A 17,597-nucleotide genomic window follows, 5' to 3' on the forward strand; every position below is an offset into this window, starting at 1 on the left:
GATGCATGCATTCGAATGCATATCAATATCAGACTGGAGCAGATGTCTGGCGGGATAATCAAGGGTCTTGCTTTGAGTGTCTCTGGCACTAGAAGGGAAAATGACATTTCAGATAGTAAATGATTTTAAAGTCTGATTTTGGACTCTAAAAATGTAATTAGAAAATGTTTTTTATAACTCTTAAAACTTATATTTTTAATACGGCGCTTGCTTTTAAGTTGAGATTCAGAGAACCAAAGATCCAAAAATATTTATTTCCATTGAGCGAATAAATGTATTCCCAGCCAATATAAAAGTCTGCAGAATTCTGTATTTCTGTTTCTCTGAAAAAAGGTTTGATCATAACAAGATTTAATTATAAAAGAGCGAATTATACTTCTGATGAAAATTATCATCCTATAAATATTTATTTTAATGCACAATAAAACTTTGATGGCCCCAAAAATGTTAGAGGATCAAAAAAACCAATTCCGCGTTAAGCACTAAACTTGCTGCTGGCCAAGTTTGAATGGGCCAAGTTTGAAAATGCCATATCGTTTTGGGAATTACGCTCTAATGCGAGTCCCATCACTCGCGTGTGTCTGTGAGTCATCTGCGCTCGCAATTCCAGAGTCAGAGATTCATTGGCCATTCAGTTGCGCGGGCTGCCCCCCCGCAGCTATCATAAAAGGCCGGCGTCGCCAAAAGGGAGTGGAGTGGAGAAGGGAGGGGAGGGGAGCGGGCAGTTGGGCGGACGGGCGGTCGGTTCGCGGAGGAGGCTAAGGTCGGTCGCCTACTTACTCCGGAGCTGTCAGCTTATCATTTCGCTTTTAGCGCACCACAAGTCGCCAGAAAGTGTGTCCTGCGACGCTGGTGGGGTGTGTGCGTGAGTGCACTGAGAAAAATCACAGCAGTAGCTACTTTTTATTCTACCATTTTTAGGCAAATAAAATACTATACAATGCGACTTACTTGGCCACTTGTACTCATTATTTTGCCTATGAAACCGAATAATTTTTTTTGAGTGTGTGTTGGGGGCTCATTATCGCAGTGCGCTCAATGGAATGTAATGGCGGCCCCACCCCTTGGGCCACCACTTGACTTGGACCAATCCAACCCACCCCACCGCCCCCCTCGCCTGGCCCGCAATTTGCGTGCTGGAACGCCGCTGTCTCCGCTGGCATTTCGTGTTATCCTTCAGCTCAATTTCGGCTACTTTTGGATGTCTCTCGCCGAGTGAGTTTCGTTTCGTTTTTTGCTTATTTTTTTTTATTCGCTTTGGATTGCATTGCATGTCGCATGTCGCACTCGAAGTCAAAACTCGAACTCGAACTCGCAGTCGCTGGGCGTCTCTTTCTTTCCGTTCCGTTCCGCCGCTCCGTCCGTCCGATAAGGTTTTAAGTTATGACCTTTTAAAATGTCCAAATGCGGCGATAACACGTGATTACTACAAATGTATTCGGAGAGTGCAGCGGATCAGGATGCGCCACAAAAAAGTCCGGGGCCCTTGAAAGGAACAAAAAAAAGACATGCCACGTGAAATGGAATGGGGCAGAGTGGCAAAGGGGCAGCTTGGCAACAGGCAACGGGCAACAAATTGTTTTGGCCTCCAACTAACAAATGAAATCCTAAATCACACAGCACTCCCGCTGCTGCAACTCCCTTGCGCTGGCCAGGCTTCTGTCTGCCATCCAGTTGGGCTCCAGGACATAGGTTTTCCTGGCTGCCCCAGCCACAGCCACAGCCCCATTAAGTAGCTCTTCATGCGAAGGAATCATAAATATCGATCAAAACGTCAACGTTTTATCTATTCCACAAATCGATCGTATGTACATTGTGCAAAATTCAGGGCTCCCAAGCAAGTCAAATCACTGTCTTTAATATTTTTCGTATATATGCAAATTAATGTTAACATGTTTATAGTAACTTTATTAAATAATTCCAACATTTTGTGATGAATGACTGATTTGTTTGCAAGTTCTGCGACAAACACAAAAATCATGATTATCATCGAGTTGGCTGAATTTCTGATGTTTTGGCCATCGCGATTCCCAGGTTTCGCATCCCTGGTCCTCCTGCTCCGCAGCCATTCACCATGTAACGAGGATCAGGGGGCAACTGCGGGGTTCCAAAAAAAAAGGACTGGGGCTCGATCACTTTGTAAATTGTCGGACCTTGCATAATTTAAGCATAATTCTTATTTTATTCGCGGCACTGTGTGGATGCTCCCAGGAATTTCATCTTTCGCTGGCATATGTCGATATGCCAGATATCCGTCGTTCCGTCGCTCCGCTCCACGCGGTCAGCTACCCGACAAAATGCTCGAAGGGATTTACAGACCCCCTCACCCCACTTCCCACCCCTCAGTGCCCCACTGCCATGCCGCTGATTATTACGAGGGGAGGCGGGGGACGCTGGCACTGCAGATGGGGGGCGTATATATGGCTAATAATAACAATAATAATATGCGTTCGCTTATCAAAATTGACGTCAGATCTTATTGATATGCATCGGCTCGGCCAGTGGAGTTTTTGGCCAGCGCGCACAAAGGAAAATCGTGTCAGAGAATCGCTTGGGCTTAATTGAAGCGTTATTATGCGACTGTCACATACACGCACGTATGCAAAGCGTTTGTGAGTTCGCGATCCCCACATCGCCATTGCACACCCATATACCCATATACACCATTGAATACTATCTATATACACACATGTGGGGATACGTGTATGTGGATACCCAGATCTGAAGATCTGCAGATTTGCAGACCAGGTCCTGCTGCGCCTGTGCGAAACCTTCACCTTCGCTCGACTTGACAGATGCCTCAGAATTTTTAAGCACCGCGGGCCATCTCGGAACTTCTGCCACGGCAGCCGTCTTTTATTAATCAGCAGACTGTCCAGCCGAGGGGATCGTGCGGGGGTGGGGGGGAAGGGGGCACCATCGAGCTGCAGCGGTTGCGAATATTATTTATATCGAATTTAATAATAATTCTTGAGCCGCTGCCGCTGCGTAGGCTGCTGCTGCTGCCGCTGCTCTTGGCCAGTTTGATCAGCTCAGAAATTTGCATTGATCGACGTTGCAGATATGGACAGGCCGAGGCCGAAGTCAAAGTCAGCGCAAGGTCCTTCACTGAGAGAAAAAGTGGAGAGAGCAGTTCTTGTTCACCTTGCCAACGCCACTGCGTTAGTAAACAACTTATATTGGCATGCACTTTTCTGATCGATTTTTATGCTGACAGCCAATTTGTAATAACTAGATCAGATATGATAATATGAATAACCCACAAAAAAATGATTTATTCAAAATAATCACATATGGATATATTTAAATGCAGTATCTCGTTTTGTTTATTTAAGCCTGGCTTAGATGTAAAGCGAGAATATTGTTACTTACCCTCTTAAATTTTTTAAAAATATGTTTCCAATGGAAAAATATAAACTGTGTAAACTATGACTTCTTTTGCAATTAATTCTCTTATTAACAAGGAGTTGTAAACTTGAGCAGCCAAGTCATTTCTCTCAGTGCAGCTACTCAGTGGAGACAACTGCATGATGTGTAGATGCTGCGGATGCCGATCGTCCGCAGCGCTTGTGATGAACGATTTCGGCGGTGAGATGGGGCAGTTAAGGGTTGCGGGTAGCGGGGCGTGGGGTGTGGGGGCGGCATGAGCCGTTCATCTTTATTGACTTTCGCCCGGGTGAAAAGTATGCGCCGCCCTTATTAGCATGCCGCGGACGTTACCGCTCGCCAATGGAGGAAAGTGGGTTACCCAGCCATTGCACCATCTGCACCCACCCCCCCTCTGCAGCCCCTGTGGCTTAATGTGCCGTTTTGTTAAATTGCAGCGTTAAGAATTGCGCACATAAAGCATTTTGTTGTCAAACTGATTTCCGATCATACACAATTTTTATCTTGATCCAAATAAGCGTTACACGATCAGAACGCCGCTGCTGCCTGGACTGCTGGAGCTGGAGAGCCCTAGGGCCACAGAAACCAGTAACTTTGTATCGATACGATGCCATACCACGCCGTCGTTAATATTATATATGCATGCGTGGTCAGAGGCGATATACATACTTATACTTTATTTTCGGCTGATTCGTAGCTGGCACTTTTAATGGGGAATTTGCCGAGAAACATCGGCCACATGCAAAATGTACTAAAATTATGAGCATATTTCCAAAAAAAGACCGCTTTGCTCTTGGGCGTTTCAAATGCTATGCCTTATTTGTCGCTGCGGTAACGCCCCTCGCCCACAAACAAAAAAAAAACGATGAAAATGGCTAAGTGGCCAACACTTAAGTGCACCATAAAAATCGGAACGCATAAATCATCTCCCAAAATCCACATAATAATCGGTTAAAATGAATGTCCGAAACACGAGTCAACGATAACTACAACGAATCCGTTGTCTTGGCTATGGCATTAAATTGACACAAAAATCAAATCAACTTTTTATGGGCATAGTTATGAAGCTGGGTGTTTTATTGTCCATCGTTAACTTTCGAGAATATCAATTTGGCTTTGATTATGGTTGCCATTGATTATGCGATAACTATCAATAAAAGCGGAAATCCCCGATGATCCACAGCTGTTTGACTCCAAATGCCAAACAATAGAGTGATTTGCTCGCCTCCTTACTACCAATGTATTACTATGGGTTTTATTATAACTTAAAATCAAACGAAAACGGGAATCTTACACAATGAACCATATTACAAGACAGACTCTCCCATTTCTCGCGAGTTGAACAACAAATTAATTACCAACTTTGTCTCCACAACAATTTCAAGTATTAAGCTATAATCTTATATTTTATTGATACAAGTTTCATCCACAAAATAACCAAGAAAAGAAACCCTTTTTTTTTTGCCTTGCATTTCTCTTTGTTTATTTCAAAGCATCCAAACATTTAGCCAACAATACATATTTTCTGAGTCGAATCGAATCGAATCGCTTCCTTGACCCAGTTTAAATGGCAAAAATAAAGGAAAGACCCTGGCGAATCGTACATATTCCACAAAATTATGCTTCATGTTTGCCTGCCCTGAACTTCCCTCCCACCTGAGTGGAGGGGCACATAAATTGGCTCCCAATATCCACAAAACGACAGTAAACGGTCATTTTTATCGAAATAATTGCATTTTTTTCTTTTTTTTTGGTTTGCTTGCTGAGTTGGTTGATTCAGTTGCTTGGCTCAGTCGGTTGAGTTGGCTTTTTGGCTCTGACTTTGGCGTTGGCAGCGAAAGTTTTGATTGCGTTCCGCCGGCGTTAGCAGGCCACGGATAAGCCACTCTGTTTCATTACGAGCTACGAGCTCGGGAGTGCAGAATGCCGCAGGGCCGGGCCAAACGAGCCTCTGATTGTGCATACGCACGAAATCAATAAATAAAAGAGCGTCCAGAAATTGCCCGATGCTCCAAAGGCCAGGCTCCAACTGCAAATGGAGGCCCACGCCGCCGCCGCCGCCGCCACCGCCCTGCCTCAAGATGCAGCTTCTCCAACTTCGGTCTGATGCGCGCCCATAATTCATTTCATTATTGTTTTGACATTTTATTTATTGAATGCGAACAGGCACCCCTTCCACCCCGCCCTTTGCATGGTTTGTTTACGTGCATTTTCCCCACCCCCTTGGTGCCGCAAAGGTTTTGTGCAAATTGTTAACGGGCTTGTTTCATTTTCAGGCCCTGGGTAAGTGCATTGAGTGAAATCAATGCCTTTCGAAGCGTGTATGTGTGTGTGGTCTCCTCGGCCGGCGGACAAACAAAAGACTTAGGCAACGAACTTGGCTGAGGGGCGCAAGAAAAGTGTTTTTCGAGCAAACAAACGAAATACTTATGGAAATGTTACAAGGCAACACAAGACGAAAATTTACATAAATTGCCCTCAAAACAATTTAGTTTTTAGCCGAGTGAACCGGTTCGGGCCCAATGGCTTTTATGAGCAATTCTCCTAACTCTTAACCTCCATTCGATGGCTGAGGCCCCAATTAATGATCCGCAGAGAGAGTTTTCAATTAGACCTCCATTAAGATCGTCGCATTCCAAATGGAGCACTCAACACTTCCCACGCGGCTCTGCCACGCCTACGCCCACGTAGCCGCCCCTCTTCATCGATTGCCAATTGCCGAATGCCAAATGGCTGACAATTAATACACACCCCACCGCACTTAGCACTTTGATAAATTAGGCTGCTTCCACAACGCCACGCAAAAGTTATGGAAATTAGCTTGCTGCGGAGAGTTAATGGAGTCAAAACGCTTATAAAACTTATATGCCCCGCCGTCTGCGACAGCTGCAATGGCCAGAATATGACAATATGGCTGGAAATTAATCTTGCATAGAGCCGGAGATAGAGGTGCAAAGCCTGCAGTTCCCGGCAGAGGGCGTAGGATTGTAGGAACGTCTAGGCAGGATGTGGTCTGCCATTGTCGCCCGGTTCCAGTCGGTCGTCTGAGACCCTCTGAATGTGAACTTGATTATGTTTTATGAGACTCGCTGCCGATGCCGATGTAGTTGCTGTTGCTGTGGCTGTTGCATTGCGTTGCATGCAGCAGATGCTGCAAATCCGCCAACTAAGTTGCATCTGTACGCCATTAGATGTCGCCCATAAATTGTGGTATCATTTTTTATACGTTCTGCGGACCGGCCATCTAAATGATCCAAGAAAAAGGATTCCTAGTCGGTTCCTTATGGCCAGTGGGCGTTTATCTGCTTGCCACATTTTGATTTGATTATTCGGTTTTCCCCACTTATGGCTTAGCATTCACTAATAATCGTCCGTTCGGAAATCAATATATTCGGAAAATGGAGCTTCTCATTTCTCAGAAAGTTAAATTGCTTTGCATATCTAAAAGTATGGATACTAAATGTTGTCGTGTTTTTCAAATTTTTATTTCTGTTTAGTTTTTGAGCTTTTGTAAGAGATAATTCTATTTCAAACAAATTTTCTTTATAACAATAATCTAAGTTTAATCGCATTAATTCGTACTCCCACGCAGCCTTTGCCCACGCCTGCGCAGCCTGCCCCTACGCCCCTGCTTTTGGTATCATTGTTGATGACATTTATGTCTTAATATTTTTGCAGGCCCAAATGCAAATGCAGTGGCACTCAGGCAGTACCGTTAGCCAGCGCCATTAGCCAAGTTGAGAGGCTCAGCGGATCTACACACACACTTATGCCAGCCATTAATTTCCATTTATGGATTAAGCAAGTGAGCGGACCCGACCAGCGGGAAGCTTTCAAGGGAAGCAAGGAGATACGAGGGGAGCAGGGGAACGGGGGAGCAGGGGAGCAGGGAAAGAGCCCGCACGCACAAAAGCCTTTAATAAATGCATCGCCATTACGGCCGGCACATGCTTAGGAGCAGCAAGGAGCAGCAACATCATCAGCGGTTGCAGTTGCAGTTGATCAGTTGCTCAGTTGCAGTTGCTCCTCAGTTGGCCAGTTGCTCCTTTGAGCCGAAAGTCAAAGCCAGATGGCCCAGCTGGCGAACAACTCAATTGCCATTGCGGCTTCTCAGTTTTCCCGAGCTGCTTATCGCCAGTTGCCGTTGCCGTTGCCGCTGTGTGGCTGCAAATTCTGAAGTTGCAGTTTGCTGGTGTTGCTGGTGTTGCAGCTTTTCCCATTTGCCCCAACTGAGCCACTCGCCCCAAATCTTTAAATGCCGCTCATGTGATTTTTCTTGGTCGCAGCGGAATGGAATGGAGTCTCTGGGATTAGCGCGAGTGAGTAATGATTGTGGCCTGCGCCGGCGACGGAGATGAAGATGGAGGCCAGCACGATGTGGATCGAGTGAGATGTGCACATATGTGCAGGAGTATGTGGCAGCGGGTAATATGGAAACAATACTGAAGCTTGATTTTATAAATATTTATATAAAATTATATTACAATGTATGATTAAGTTGAAGTATAAACAAATATATAAATGCAAATGAAATTCCTGGAATTCAACCAATTGGTTACTCCATCACTTCAAGATGGACTTGCGCCTGATCTGGGATCGTGGATAGCTAAACAAACACTCTGGCCGGCGCATAGTCATAGTCACACAAAGCCTTGCAATGCCTGCCCCCAAGCCCAACCCCAACTCCAACCCCGACCACGACCCCACCCCCACTCACACACCCTTTGGACAACTGTAACGCCCATCGGGATGATGATTGTGTTGTGCAGTGGGCGGGGAAGGACGAAGTCGCGTCTGAAGATGGGCTGGTGGGGCTGCCGCTGTTGATATTAATGTAGCCCTGTCCGAGTGGCAAATGAATGCCATCAATCAACGCGGAGCGTGCGCATTCACAGTTTGCTTCGAGGACAAATACAAATACAAATACAAACACAAATGCGAGCCCAAGCGCAAATATACGTAAGTAAACAGCAGTACAAGGAATATGAGTGCGCGCATGCGCAGAACGCTATGGTTTTGAAGGAAAGGTCTGCTAACCAAACAAAGCCAGCCAAGCGGCACTGAGAGAAATACCGCAATACTTTTATCGTAGACTAAATAGTCCTATAACTAAGTGTAGTTCTATGGATTTTACATGGCTTATTGGTAGCAAACAACTGAAATTCTGTACCTTTTAGTTTTGAGTTTCATGGGCTGCTTGCTCAGTGGAATGTCCTGATGAAGAGCCGTCAGATGGCCGAGGGCGCAACTTTGCCCTCCTCGCCTGCACTTGACAAATGTGAGAGTGCGAAAAGTGCACTGTTCGGGCGCCATTAATTGTTTCGCAGGAGGAGCGGGACAGCGATTATCGAACGCCATGTTGTCAGTGCTATTGCTCTCTCTCGCTCGCTCTCGCACGCGCCCATTAGGTGACGTCTTAATTGCCAAGACTGCGGCGACGGCAGCGGGGCGTTATAAATTAAATTTATGTTTTCTATGCAATTTATTACATGGAAAATAACATTTATATAGAGCTCATTGCACAAGCCACCGATTGGAGGCTTGATCGTGCTGACAAGGCTGCGCCACGCCCCACTTCGGTTGAGCTTTTGATGATGTTGCCACCGCGTTGGCCAGGCCAGGCCAAGGCAGCCAGCCGGCTTCACTTTTCTGATCTAGCCATGTGAGCGAATTCGCCTCCTCCTCCTACCCCATTCCTCGCGAGATCTCCCCGATCTGGTCTGCCCACCCGAAGTCGATGCACTGGCGATAAGCCATGGTCGGGCGTCAGCTTCAGCTTCAGTTTTTAGCTTTCCGGCTTTTTTGGCCGGCTTCCTGCTGCAGCTGAGGCACTGATTTAATTTGGGCTCCTTGTGGTCTGGCTGCAGCTTTTACCCAAGCGGGTCAACTCGAAGGTTCAACAAATGTCCCAAATTTGTTTGGCTTCGTTGTTGCCGCTTGCCCCATTCGTTAACTGATCTGCCGTTGTCAATATATTTTATGTTGTCTTCGATTATTTGCCGGGGGCTATGGGGAGCCAAGTACGTGGGTTTCGCGAGAAATGCTGCACTATCTGCAGCTGGGTAAATACTACAACTAATTATATAGAATTTACTTTAAATATAATATCTATACACTTAAGCCTCAATTAAGAAATGATGTATGTAATGTATCTCAAGAGATAAACCTTAAAATAATACATAGGATACTATACAAATTCCTTTATTATTTCTTTTTATCTATCGTAAACTCAGTAAGAAAGGCAACTGACCCATTAGAGCATTCAAGCCTCGTTCGGAAACCTAACAAATTGTGATTTAACCTTTTTATTGCATTTATCGTCTTTTGTGCATCTCGCTACTCTCGTTTTTTCGTGCCCAACAACATGACAGTAAAAACAATAACCATGAAAATAAACCACAAATCCAATAAAAAATTGCCAAGCTAAAAATCGAATCATAAAGCATTTTGACATTGTTACAAGTCAGCGGGAGGTATTTCACTTTTAACCTTTCGCTTGACTTTTCCGCCAGTCAATAAATAAATAACCAAAAATCGAAGGCATATCTTTATATGGGTAACTTTTGGATACTAAATAGTTGTAGGTATACCTTAATTTGCTGTCGCATCTCGACTGCAACTGCAACTGCAAATGTGCGTGAGCCGCAGGAAGTCTAGATGCTGGGCACAGTGCGCGACATCTGCGCAATGCCAGTGGTCTGTGCACTGGCTTGGTGATTTATAGGGACCGTGTGTGGTTGTAGCATGTGAAAAATGAATACGAGATTTATAACATCAGCCTAATTGAATGTTTGATCCTGGGCATAAATAACCAAATTAATGAAAATGATTTTTAATAAATTTCTCAATTGCATGCCTGCCCCTCCCTGGATCCCTATTTGCCTCGGTTCGGACCTCGATCCACCGCAGAACTACGACTAGACACGCTGCGAAGTCGACGATATCCAGCTGGGAATGAGTAATGTTTCTCTATTAGCCGCTGCATCACTCCGACTAATGGAGGAGCACTTGGTGCACTGGGTGCACTTCGAGCACTGGACACTACCGACTGCAGTGGATATGGACTGGACATACAGCTGCCTTTGGTGTGTCATTCACCCGCGTTAATTATGAAGAAATGCATCCCTTTTTGCGATAATTAATGGCGCCATTCGCTGGTCGGCAGCATTTTCGTTGGTTTTAGCTCAATTCGCTCAATTCGGATAATTGGGGGCAGCAACATTGTATCCATGTCCAGAAGCTACCAGAAGTCTGTCCTTCTCCATTTCCCCATGCGCTTTTGATTTCCCGCGAATCTGATCTGAGGCCGGGGCATCGTTTGGCATTGGCATTGCGGCGCATATTTGGTGGCATGCCCCGCTTGACAACTTCAATTAACGATTGCCGAGTGCGTGTAATTAGCGCATTTCAGTCACCGAAATCCTCGTTCTCTTTGGACCGTTTACCGCTGATGAAACGAAATACACGAATTTTGCAGTTTTCGCATACTTCTGTCAGATATACTTGTATATGTACATATGTACATCCCAGCCTCTTCAACTCCTCAATCACCAGTCGAAATAAGAGTCGAACTTGTCCCTCAGCGAATTTGGGCAGTCGGAGAGTATCGAGATATCAATCGATAATGAGGAAATGGAAGCCGTTTGTCATCGCCTTCACTCGCGAATGAGTTATGTATGTGGAGGTATGTCTTTGTTGTCCAGTTCGCCCAAACAGGAAAACAACAATAAATGTCACCGGCTAGGCAAAGCGTTTCTGCCTGGAATATCTAATGTCATAATGGGCCACCTTTCGACTTCATCTTCAAGAGTAGTTCCTATTGCGGATACCGCTTGAAAATGGCCAAGGGAATACTAGGCAAGAGGTATTGGATACAAATATCGCTTCACCTAAGAGAATCACACATACTGTTGATTTTTTAAGAGGTATCTAGTTGGCCAGACAAGCACCAGAGTTATGCCATGAGGCATACCCACTTGTTGCTCATTCAGCCCACTGACAACTAATGAATTGTTGAGTTTTGAGTTTTGAAGAGAAAAATGCATAAATCAGCCAGCGGCAAAGCTGAAAACAATTCAAAATATGCGGCACCTGCCACAAGGCACTCATTCATTCTGCGTAGGCCCCACCTGCGATAGCCGAAAACCGAAATAAATTGAAATGCATCCCTCGTTGCGTTGCCGAGACATGACGACAATTTGTCTGCGATAATCCCGATGGAGGGATGGAGGGACACTAATGACGCACCACTCGAATTTATAGTTCCGGCGGTAGTTGGCTGGATATACGCATGGAAAAACCCCCCAATGGCGGATTCCGAAAGTAAAAGTGTGCGCAGACCTAATGGCAGTCCCTATAAGAGGTGGAAAGAACACCAGAGGAGCTGACAACAATGGCAGCGATTTGTATTTCTTTTTTTTAGGTTTTGAGGGGGGCGGCAACGATCATGGCTGCTCGGCTTGGGGCAATCAAAAGCACATCACGATTGCGCGGATGAAATTGAAGCCGCCTCTGTGTGTAAGCTCCCGGCCACGCCTCCTCCGCCCCTTTGCAGGATACACGGAAAACAAACTACTGATGCCTTATAATATAGCTCTGTTAGTTTCGCAAGTTTATCTAAAATGATTCTGTTATAGGGTAACTTTTAAATGAAAGTAAATATGATTTGTGCTTCCAACTAACCCAATAGATTTGTAATATTTCTGCTTTAACATTTTTTTAATAAATTATTAACTACCTCTTGCTTGTTCCAGTGTAGAATGTAGCATTGTCTTTATCTCGCCCGATTCTTCACTCGGATAAACTGTTGCCAAATCTCGAACTTGGTCAGCGGGTAGCATTTACACGCCGCTCGCGACAGCATCATGCGAATTTAATTGAATAAGGTTTTGTAAGAGTTTTGTAATTGCGCCGGCAGATTAAGAAAACGAATGCAGATAGCAGATAGCAGCAGCAGCAGCAGCAGCCAGCAGCTTGTAGTATTCCCCACTGATACGAGCCGCGCATCGATGGTTTCATGTCTGGCCAGGAGCCATAATTGAGATGCTTTTGAGGCGATAATAAATTATGAAGGCAGAAAATGAAACGAAACACAGAGCGAGGTAAAACGAAAGCAAAATAAAGCGCCAAAAGCCGGGCCAAGAAAGTAAAATGTCGGCCGACCAGATGAGCTAAGAGTGGAGGAGAGAAGTGAAGATGAAATGAGGGGAGAGGTGAGGTGAGTGGACCCTATCGTTCGTGTGGGCAGGGAGAAGCCAGGGCAAAGACGATTAGGCCAGGGATTAGGCCAAGTCTGCAGGCCATAAATTATACATTGTAGTTTTCGATTCGGGCCAAAAGCTAACGGTACCGAGCCCGCCAAACGGTTAGACGGACCCCAGAAAAAAAGGAAACCAGAAGAAGGGAAATCGAAAGTGCATCGAACCCGCTTAAGGATTAGTCTGGCGCAGAAACGGCAGGTTGTCGGAGGCGGAGCTCCTTAAAGATCGGTAAAGTATAGTCTTTTAATTGAATGCTTAGGCTGGAATGCCGAACTTATCGCTAAACAGAGCCATATGCCATATGCCACATCCCATATGCATATGGACAAAGCGGTCCATTAATCACGGAATCAGCCTTGAATGTAAATTAGCTCCACTGATTTATTTCCTTCGAATGAGATGCGAAGAACCTAGGAATGACTTTTGACCAAACTCAAATTTACATATGTTTAGCTAAGCTTTTTGCAAATTAGTTGGGCAAAACTCAGAATATATTCTATTTTGATCACAATGTCTTATTTTCAGACAAGCTTAGACTTATTTATTGTATTTTATTACGAGAATATAACTTTCTTTTACTCACATGAGAATGCCAATCTTTTAAAATACAGAATATATATTGATTAGTATTTAACCAAAAGGAGGTTTAAAAGTAAAATTTCCATCTATTTACATAATTTCCCAGCAAATCGCTTTTTGACGTTCCACGTAACAAAATTTCATTTTCCGTCGATTTCGCAATTGAAATCGTTTTGTTTGGCCAAAAGTAATTGAGAACTGTCATGCAATCTGATATGATTGCAAATGCGAAGTGCACATAAATTCGTTGGGACTGTCCTCGGCTTCGGCTTCGGTTTCGGTTTCAGCCGGACTGGGATTGGGATTGGGATTGGGATTGGACCATGGCTCGGGACGGGACTCGGCATTTGGGCATTTGAGTGTTTCAGTCCGGCTTGGCATTTAGTAGACAATTAGCGGCATTGCGTGTCCAAGCGCTCCAAGGGTGATGTCGGCGCTGGAGCGGCAGCTCCTCTAAAACCTGAGACTCGTGAGTAAGCCACGTCCTAATGGTCACCCGCTGCAGGGCAGCAGCAGTTAGGGCCTGGCCAATCGGCTCATGACCAGCTTGGGCCACGGTTATGGTCCACCCCACTTCCTGGTTGCAAGTTGCAAGTTGCAACAGCTACGCCAGAATCCCTGCTAATGCAGTGCGGCTTAACTGGCTTGTTTACTGCAGATGGGAGATGATATTGTGCAAATTTTATAGTCGTACCATTTCGCCTAATATATTAAATAAGCCATTTGCAGTTGTTTCGGTTTATTATACCGATTTGTCCATTTGATTTGTCTCACAATCCCATAACCATTCTCATTACGTACATATTACTACGTTTTTTAGGTAGTCAACCGTAAATTGTTTAATTGTTTAATGTAATATAACTTTTTTACGCCTTTTCTGATTAGGTCCACAAAACATGTTTTTTTTTTTTAATAGGCCACTTTAATGTTTGTGGTTTTATTACAATCTATTGCCATGCTATTTTTAGCGTTTTAAATATATGTGTTTGTTTTGGACACCAATAAATTGGCACCACTAATAAAATCACGAGCATAGACCGCGCCGTGACTCATAAAACCGCGCTCGACTACAGCTCGTTGGCGAGGGGCTGTGGCGGTACGCGGGGGCGGGGTGTGGGGCACACAACAACAAAAGAGAACATCGATTTGTGGCAGCGCCTGCGCAAAGCGTGAAATTTATGCGACCCACACGCAGCGCCACTCACGACCGCTGCAAACGTTCACCAATCCGGAGACTGAAGACTCCACATTGAAGACTCCACACTGAAGACTCCACACCGAAGACTCGACTGTGAAGAGTGAAGAGCGCAGAGCGAAGACTGCAGACGAAGACGAAGATGAAGATGGCGAAGAAGACCAAGACGAAGCTGTTGAGGAGCAGCCGGCGAATTTCATTTCTTGCAATAAATCCATGACTGATTTATGTACTGCACAATCGTTACAAATCACAAACGTTTACGTTTACTGAATGAACGTCCGTCTGCAGCTTTGTCTGCTTGCTTGTGTGGAGTGCACTGGAAAAAAATATACTCTTCATACCATTTAATACAGTTTTATTTAGAAATGACAAGGGTTTAGTAAAAGAAGACTGTTTGTAAAAGTTGTGATTTTGGATTATATTAGATAAATGAAATATCTTATTATGACATGAGAGACTCATATTTTTTCAGTGCACCTGTGACGCAGTGCATCTGCCAGAAAAAATTGAGGAGGGAGGTGGTTGAAAAGTAACAGTGGCTCCACTCACGTGCTGGCCTTCAGCTTCAATCAGCCCAACATCACTCGCCACGAAGTTCGAATTGCATTTGAATTAATTAAAACTCTCGACGCAGACACGAATCCGCTAGAGCTCAACGAGAATTTGTCAACTGAACAAGGCTCAGACCTTACACACTTATATCTAGACATATACAGATATATATACAGATACACTGGAGTGTCTGGCCCTACACATGTACCACTTTATCGATCCGAGAACAATTGAAAGTTCAGCGCAAACCAACAGCAAACAAGTGATGTGAACAAAATCGATCAGCAGCAGCAAGTAAATAAAAATGAAAAGAACAAAAGCTCCTCGATGGGCTGCAGAGTGCAGTGGTTGTCCATGGAATGGGATTGGGAATGGCAATGGATAGGGACATTTGCATACTCGACACTCAAAGAGCCAAGGAAGCGCTCGAGAATCGCCGATAGTGATGCCAACTATTTGGAGACAACGATCGTTTTGGTACTCCAAATGCTGCTAAACGAAAGTCAGTGCTATGGAAATAGTCAGTTTTTAAATGAATATAAGATTGATTTATAAAAGGTGTCCAGAGCTAAGCAGATGTTCTTCTGAAAGCTCAGAAATGGTTCGATTTTCAAAAAAGTACTTATTGTATTGGGTTAGAACCTATGGTTTTGGTTAACTTGGCCATAACCAAATTGGCAGCGCTGAACGCCACGCTGCGCTCGAAGTTGTTATTGTTGTTCTACCTCCGTTGGCCACTTAAGTTGACGTCGCGATGCGCTGCTTGATTCCGCTGCTCTGATCCTCGCTGGCTGCCCAGAGGCGCATGCCTGTCCGCTGGAGGGGGCTGGGAATGGTGGGTAGTGAGGGGGAATGAGGGGGGGAGTGGCACCGGGCTGGGGCAAAAGTATGACTAAATGCATGCAAGTTATTTAAATGAGACATTTTCAGGGGCCACGGCCAGGCGACGGCATGCGAACAGATCCGTTTTTGACCACCGCTTTTTGGCTGTCGCTGGATGCCCTAACAAAGGGTATTCCTAATCCAGCAGCAGCTTATAAACTTAACTCTCGTTCATAAAGAGTTTACAAAGTAAATGTTTAAATAGCTTTAACATCTTAGGATAAAGTTAAGTAATCAGTTAGGTATATAACATAACTACAGCAAGGCACACATAAAGATGCAAAGATACAATTCGTAATTTTTGTACATGATGCTTTGGCTGTTGACTAAATTCGTTGTATTATTTTTCGTTAAATTAGAGTATTTCCCCAGCGACTTGCACTTGCAGCATCCTTTCTGCACTCTACGCACTATCTCGCAGCTGGGCCAAGAGCAATGCGAACTATTTATGTACATTTTGCTGTGGCGGCTGTCACTTTTGGGTGGCTGCTTCTACGATCACGATCACAGTCCAGTCACAGCCGCAGTCGCAGTCAGAGTCACAGTAAGAGTTACGGGGGACTGAAAGGCCGTGCTAATTGTGTCGCTAGTGTCAGATTTATGTGGCCCGATCAATCGGTAATATATGCCTAGGCGATCGGAACACCCAGATGGCCAGCTAGGGAGTTGGGGATGTGGGGAGTTGGGGATGTGGGGAGTCGGGTATCAAATTATAATTCAATTTACGAAACGACAAGCGACCACCGTGATGGCCCCCTAAACACATTCCTAGCCAGTTGTCGGCCGACGAGATTGGCTCATAAATTGTCCAAATTAATTCATAGTGGCACCAATGGCGACACCTACTCGTTGTCACCGTTACACCTCGACCATCTCCATCTCTTCGGCACACGGAGCACCCCGAATCCCCAGCTCCACCTCGGCTGACTTTGTCAACCGGAATGGAAACGGGCAATCGGCATGGGAGAATGTTTACTTGGTTCGTTAGTCATAAATTTATTGGCTTTATTGAAACATCAATTTGGACACCATGGCGGACGACACCCGACCAGTTCAAAGTTACCCGATCCAATTGTGTTCCCCGGGAGGAGATATGCCAATGGTAATGGAGCCGGAGTTGAGCAGATGACGATGTGAAGCGGGAGGGGTAGCGTCAAGGTGGTCCATTGGTGGCGACCAACAGCAGTGCCGGCTCATTTTCGGTTTGGTTTGTTTTGGTTGTTTTTCATTCTCCAGCGCCTAGAACTGGTTTGCTCTTCTGGCGGATCGCCGGCTTTTGCGGATTCCGATTCCGATTCGGAGCCACGATGCCAGCCAATCGCTCGCGCCTGCGCTGTTAATTTCCAACAATTTTACAGCTAGTTATGCAAATGCCCGGCCGTTTCTTTTTCGTTTGGAAAGTCGCTAGCTCGAGGCGGGCATTATGCCGATTCGGCTGGATGATCTCATGGCCGCGGACCGAAGAGGCGGGTCATTGGGAACGCTCAGAGTTGCCAAAGTACGATTTATGCTGCTCGATATCTAAATAAAGCCTGGCCGATCTGGGGAATTCCTAGCCATTTATGACCTGTCAATGAAATATTAATATGAATGCGACTAGAAATGTGCAATTGGGTGTAGACTAAACACTAACATAATAATTATTTAAGATAACCAGCGATTGCAACGACAACTTTATCCTTTTTTTTTGTATTTTAAGAAAATTATTTAAATTTATGTCTTTAAATGATAATATTAGA

At 44.9% G+C, this 17,597-nt stretch overlaps 1 protein-coding gene across 1 annotated transcript; it reads right to left on the reverse strand.

Moving 5' to 3' along the window:
- Nucleotides 1-1,607: 1,607 nt before the first annotated feature.
- Nucleotides 1,608-3,046, reverse strand: LOC122614512. Its single transcript, XM_043789076.1, is given in 3 exon segments — nt 1,608-1,738; nt 2,702-2,897; nt 2,900-3,046. Coding segments are annotated over 3 exon segments (474 nt in total).
- Nucleotides 3,047-17,597: the final 14,551 nt, after the last annotated feature.

Source organism: Drosophila teissieri, chromosome 2R (genome assembly GCF_016746235.2).
Source record: "Drosophila teissieri strain GT53w chromosome 2R, Prin_Dtei_1.1, whole genome shotgun sequence".
Classification (NCBI taxonomy): domain Eukaryota; kingdom Metazoa; phylum Arthropoda; class Insecta; order Diptera; family Drosophilidae; genus Drosophila; species Drosophila teissieri.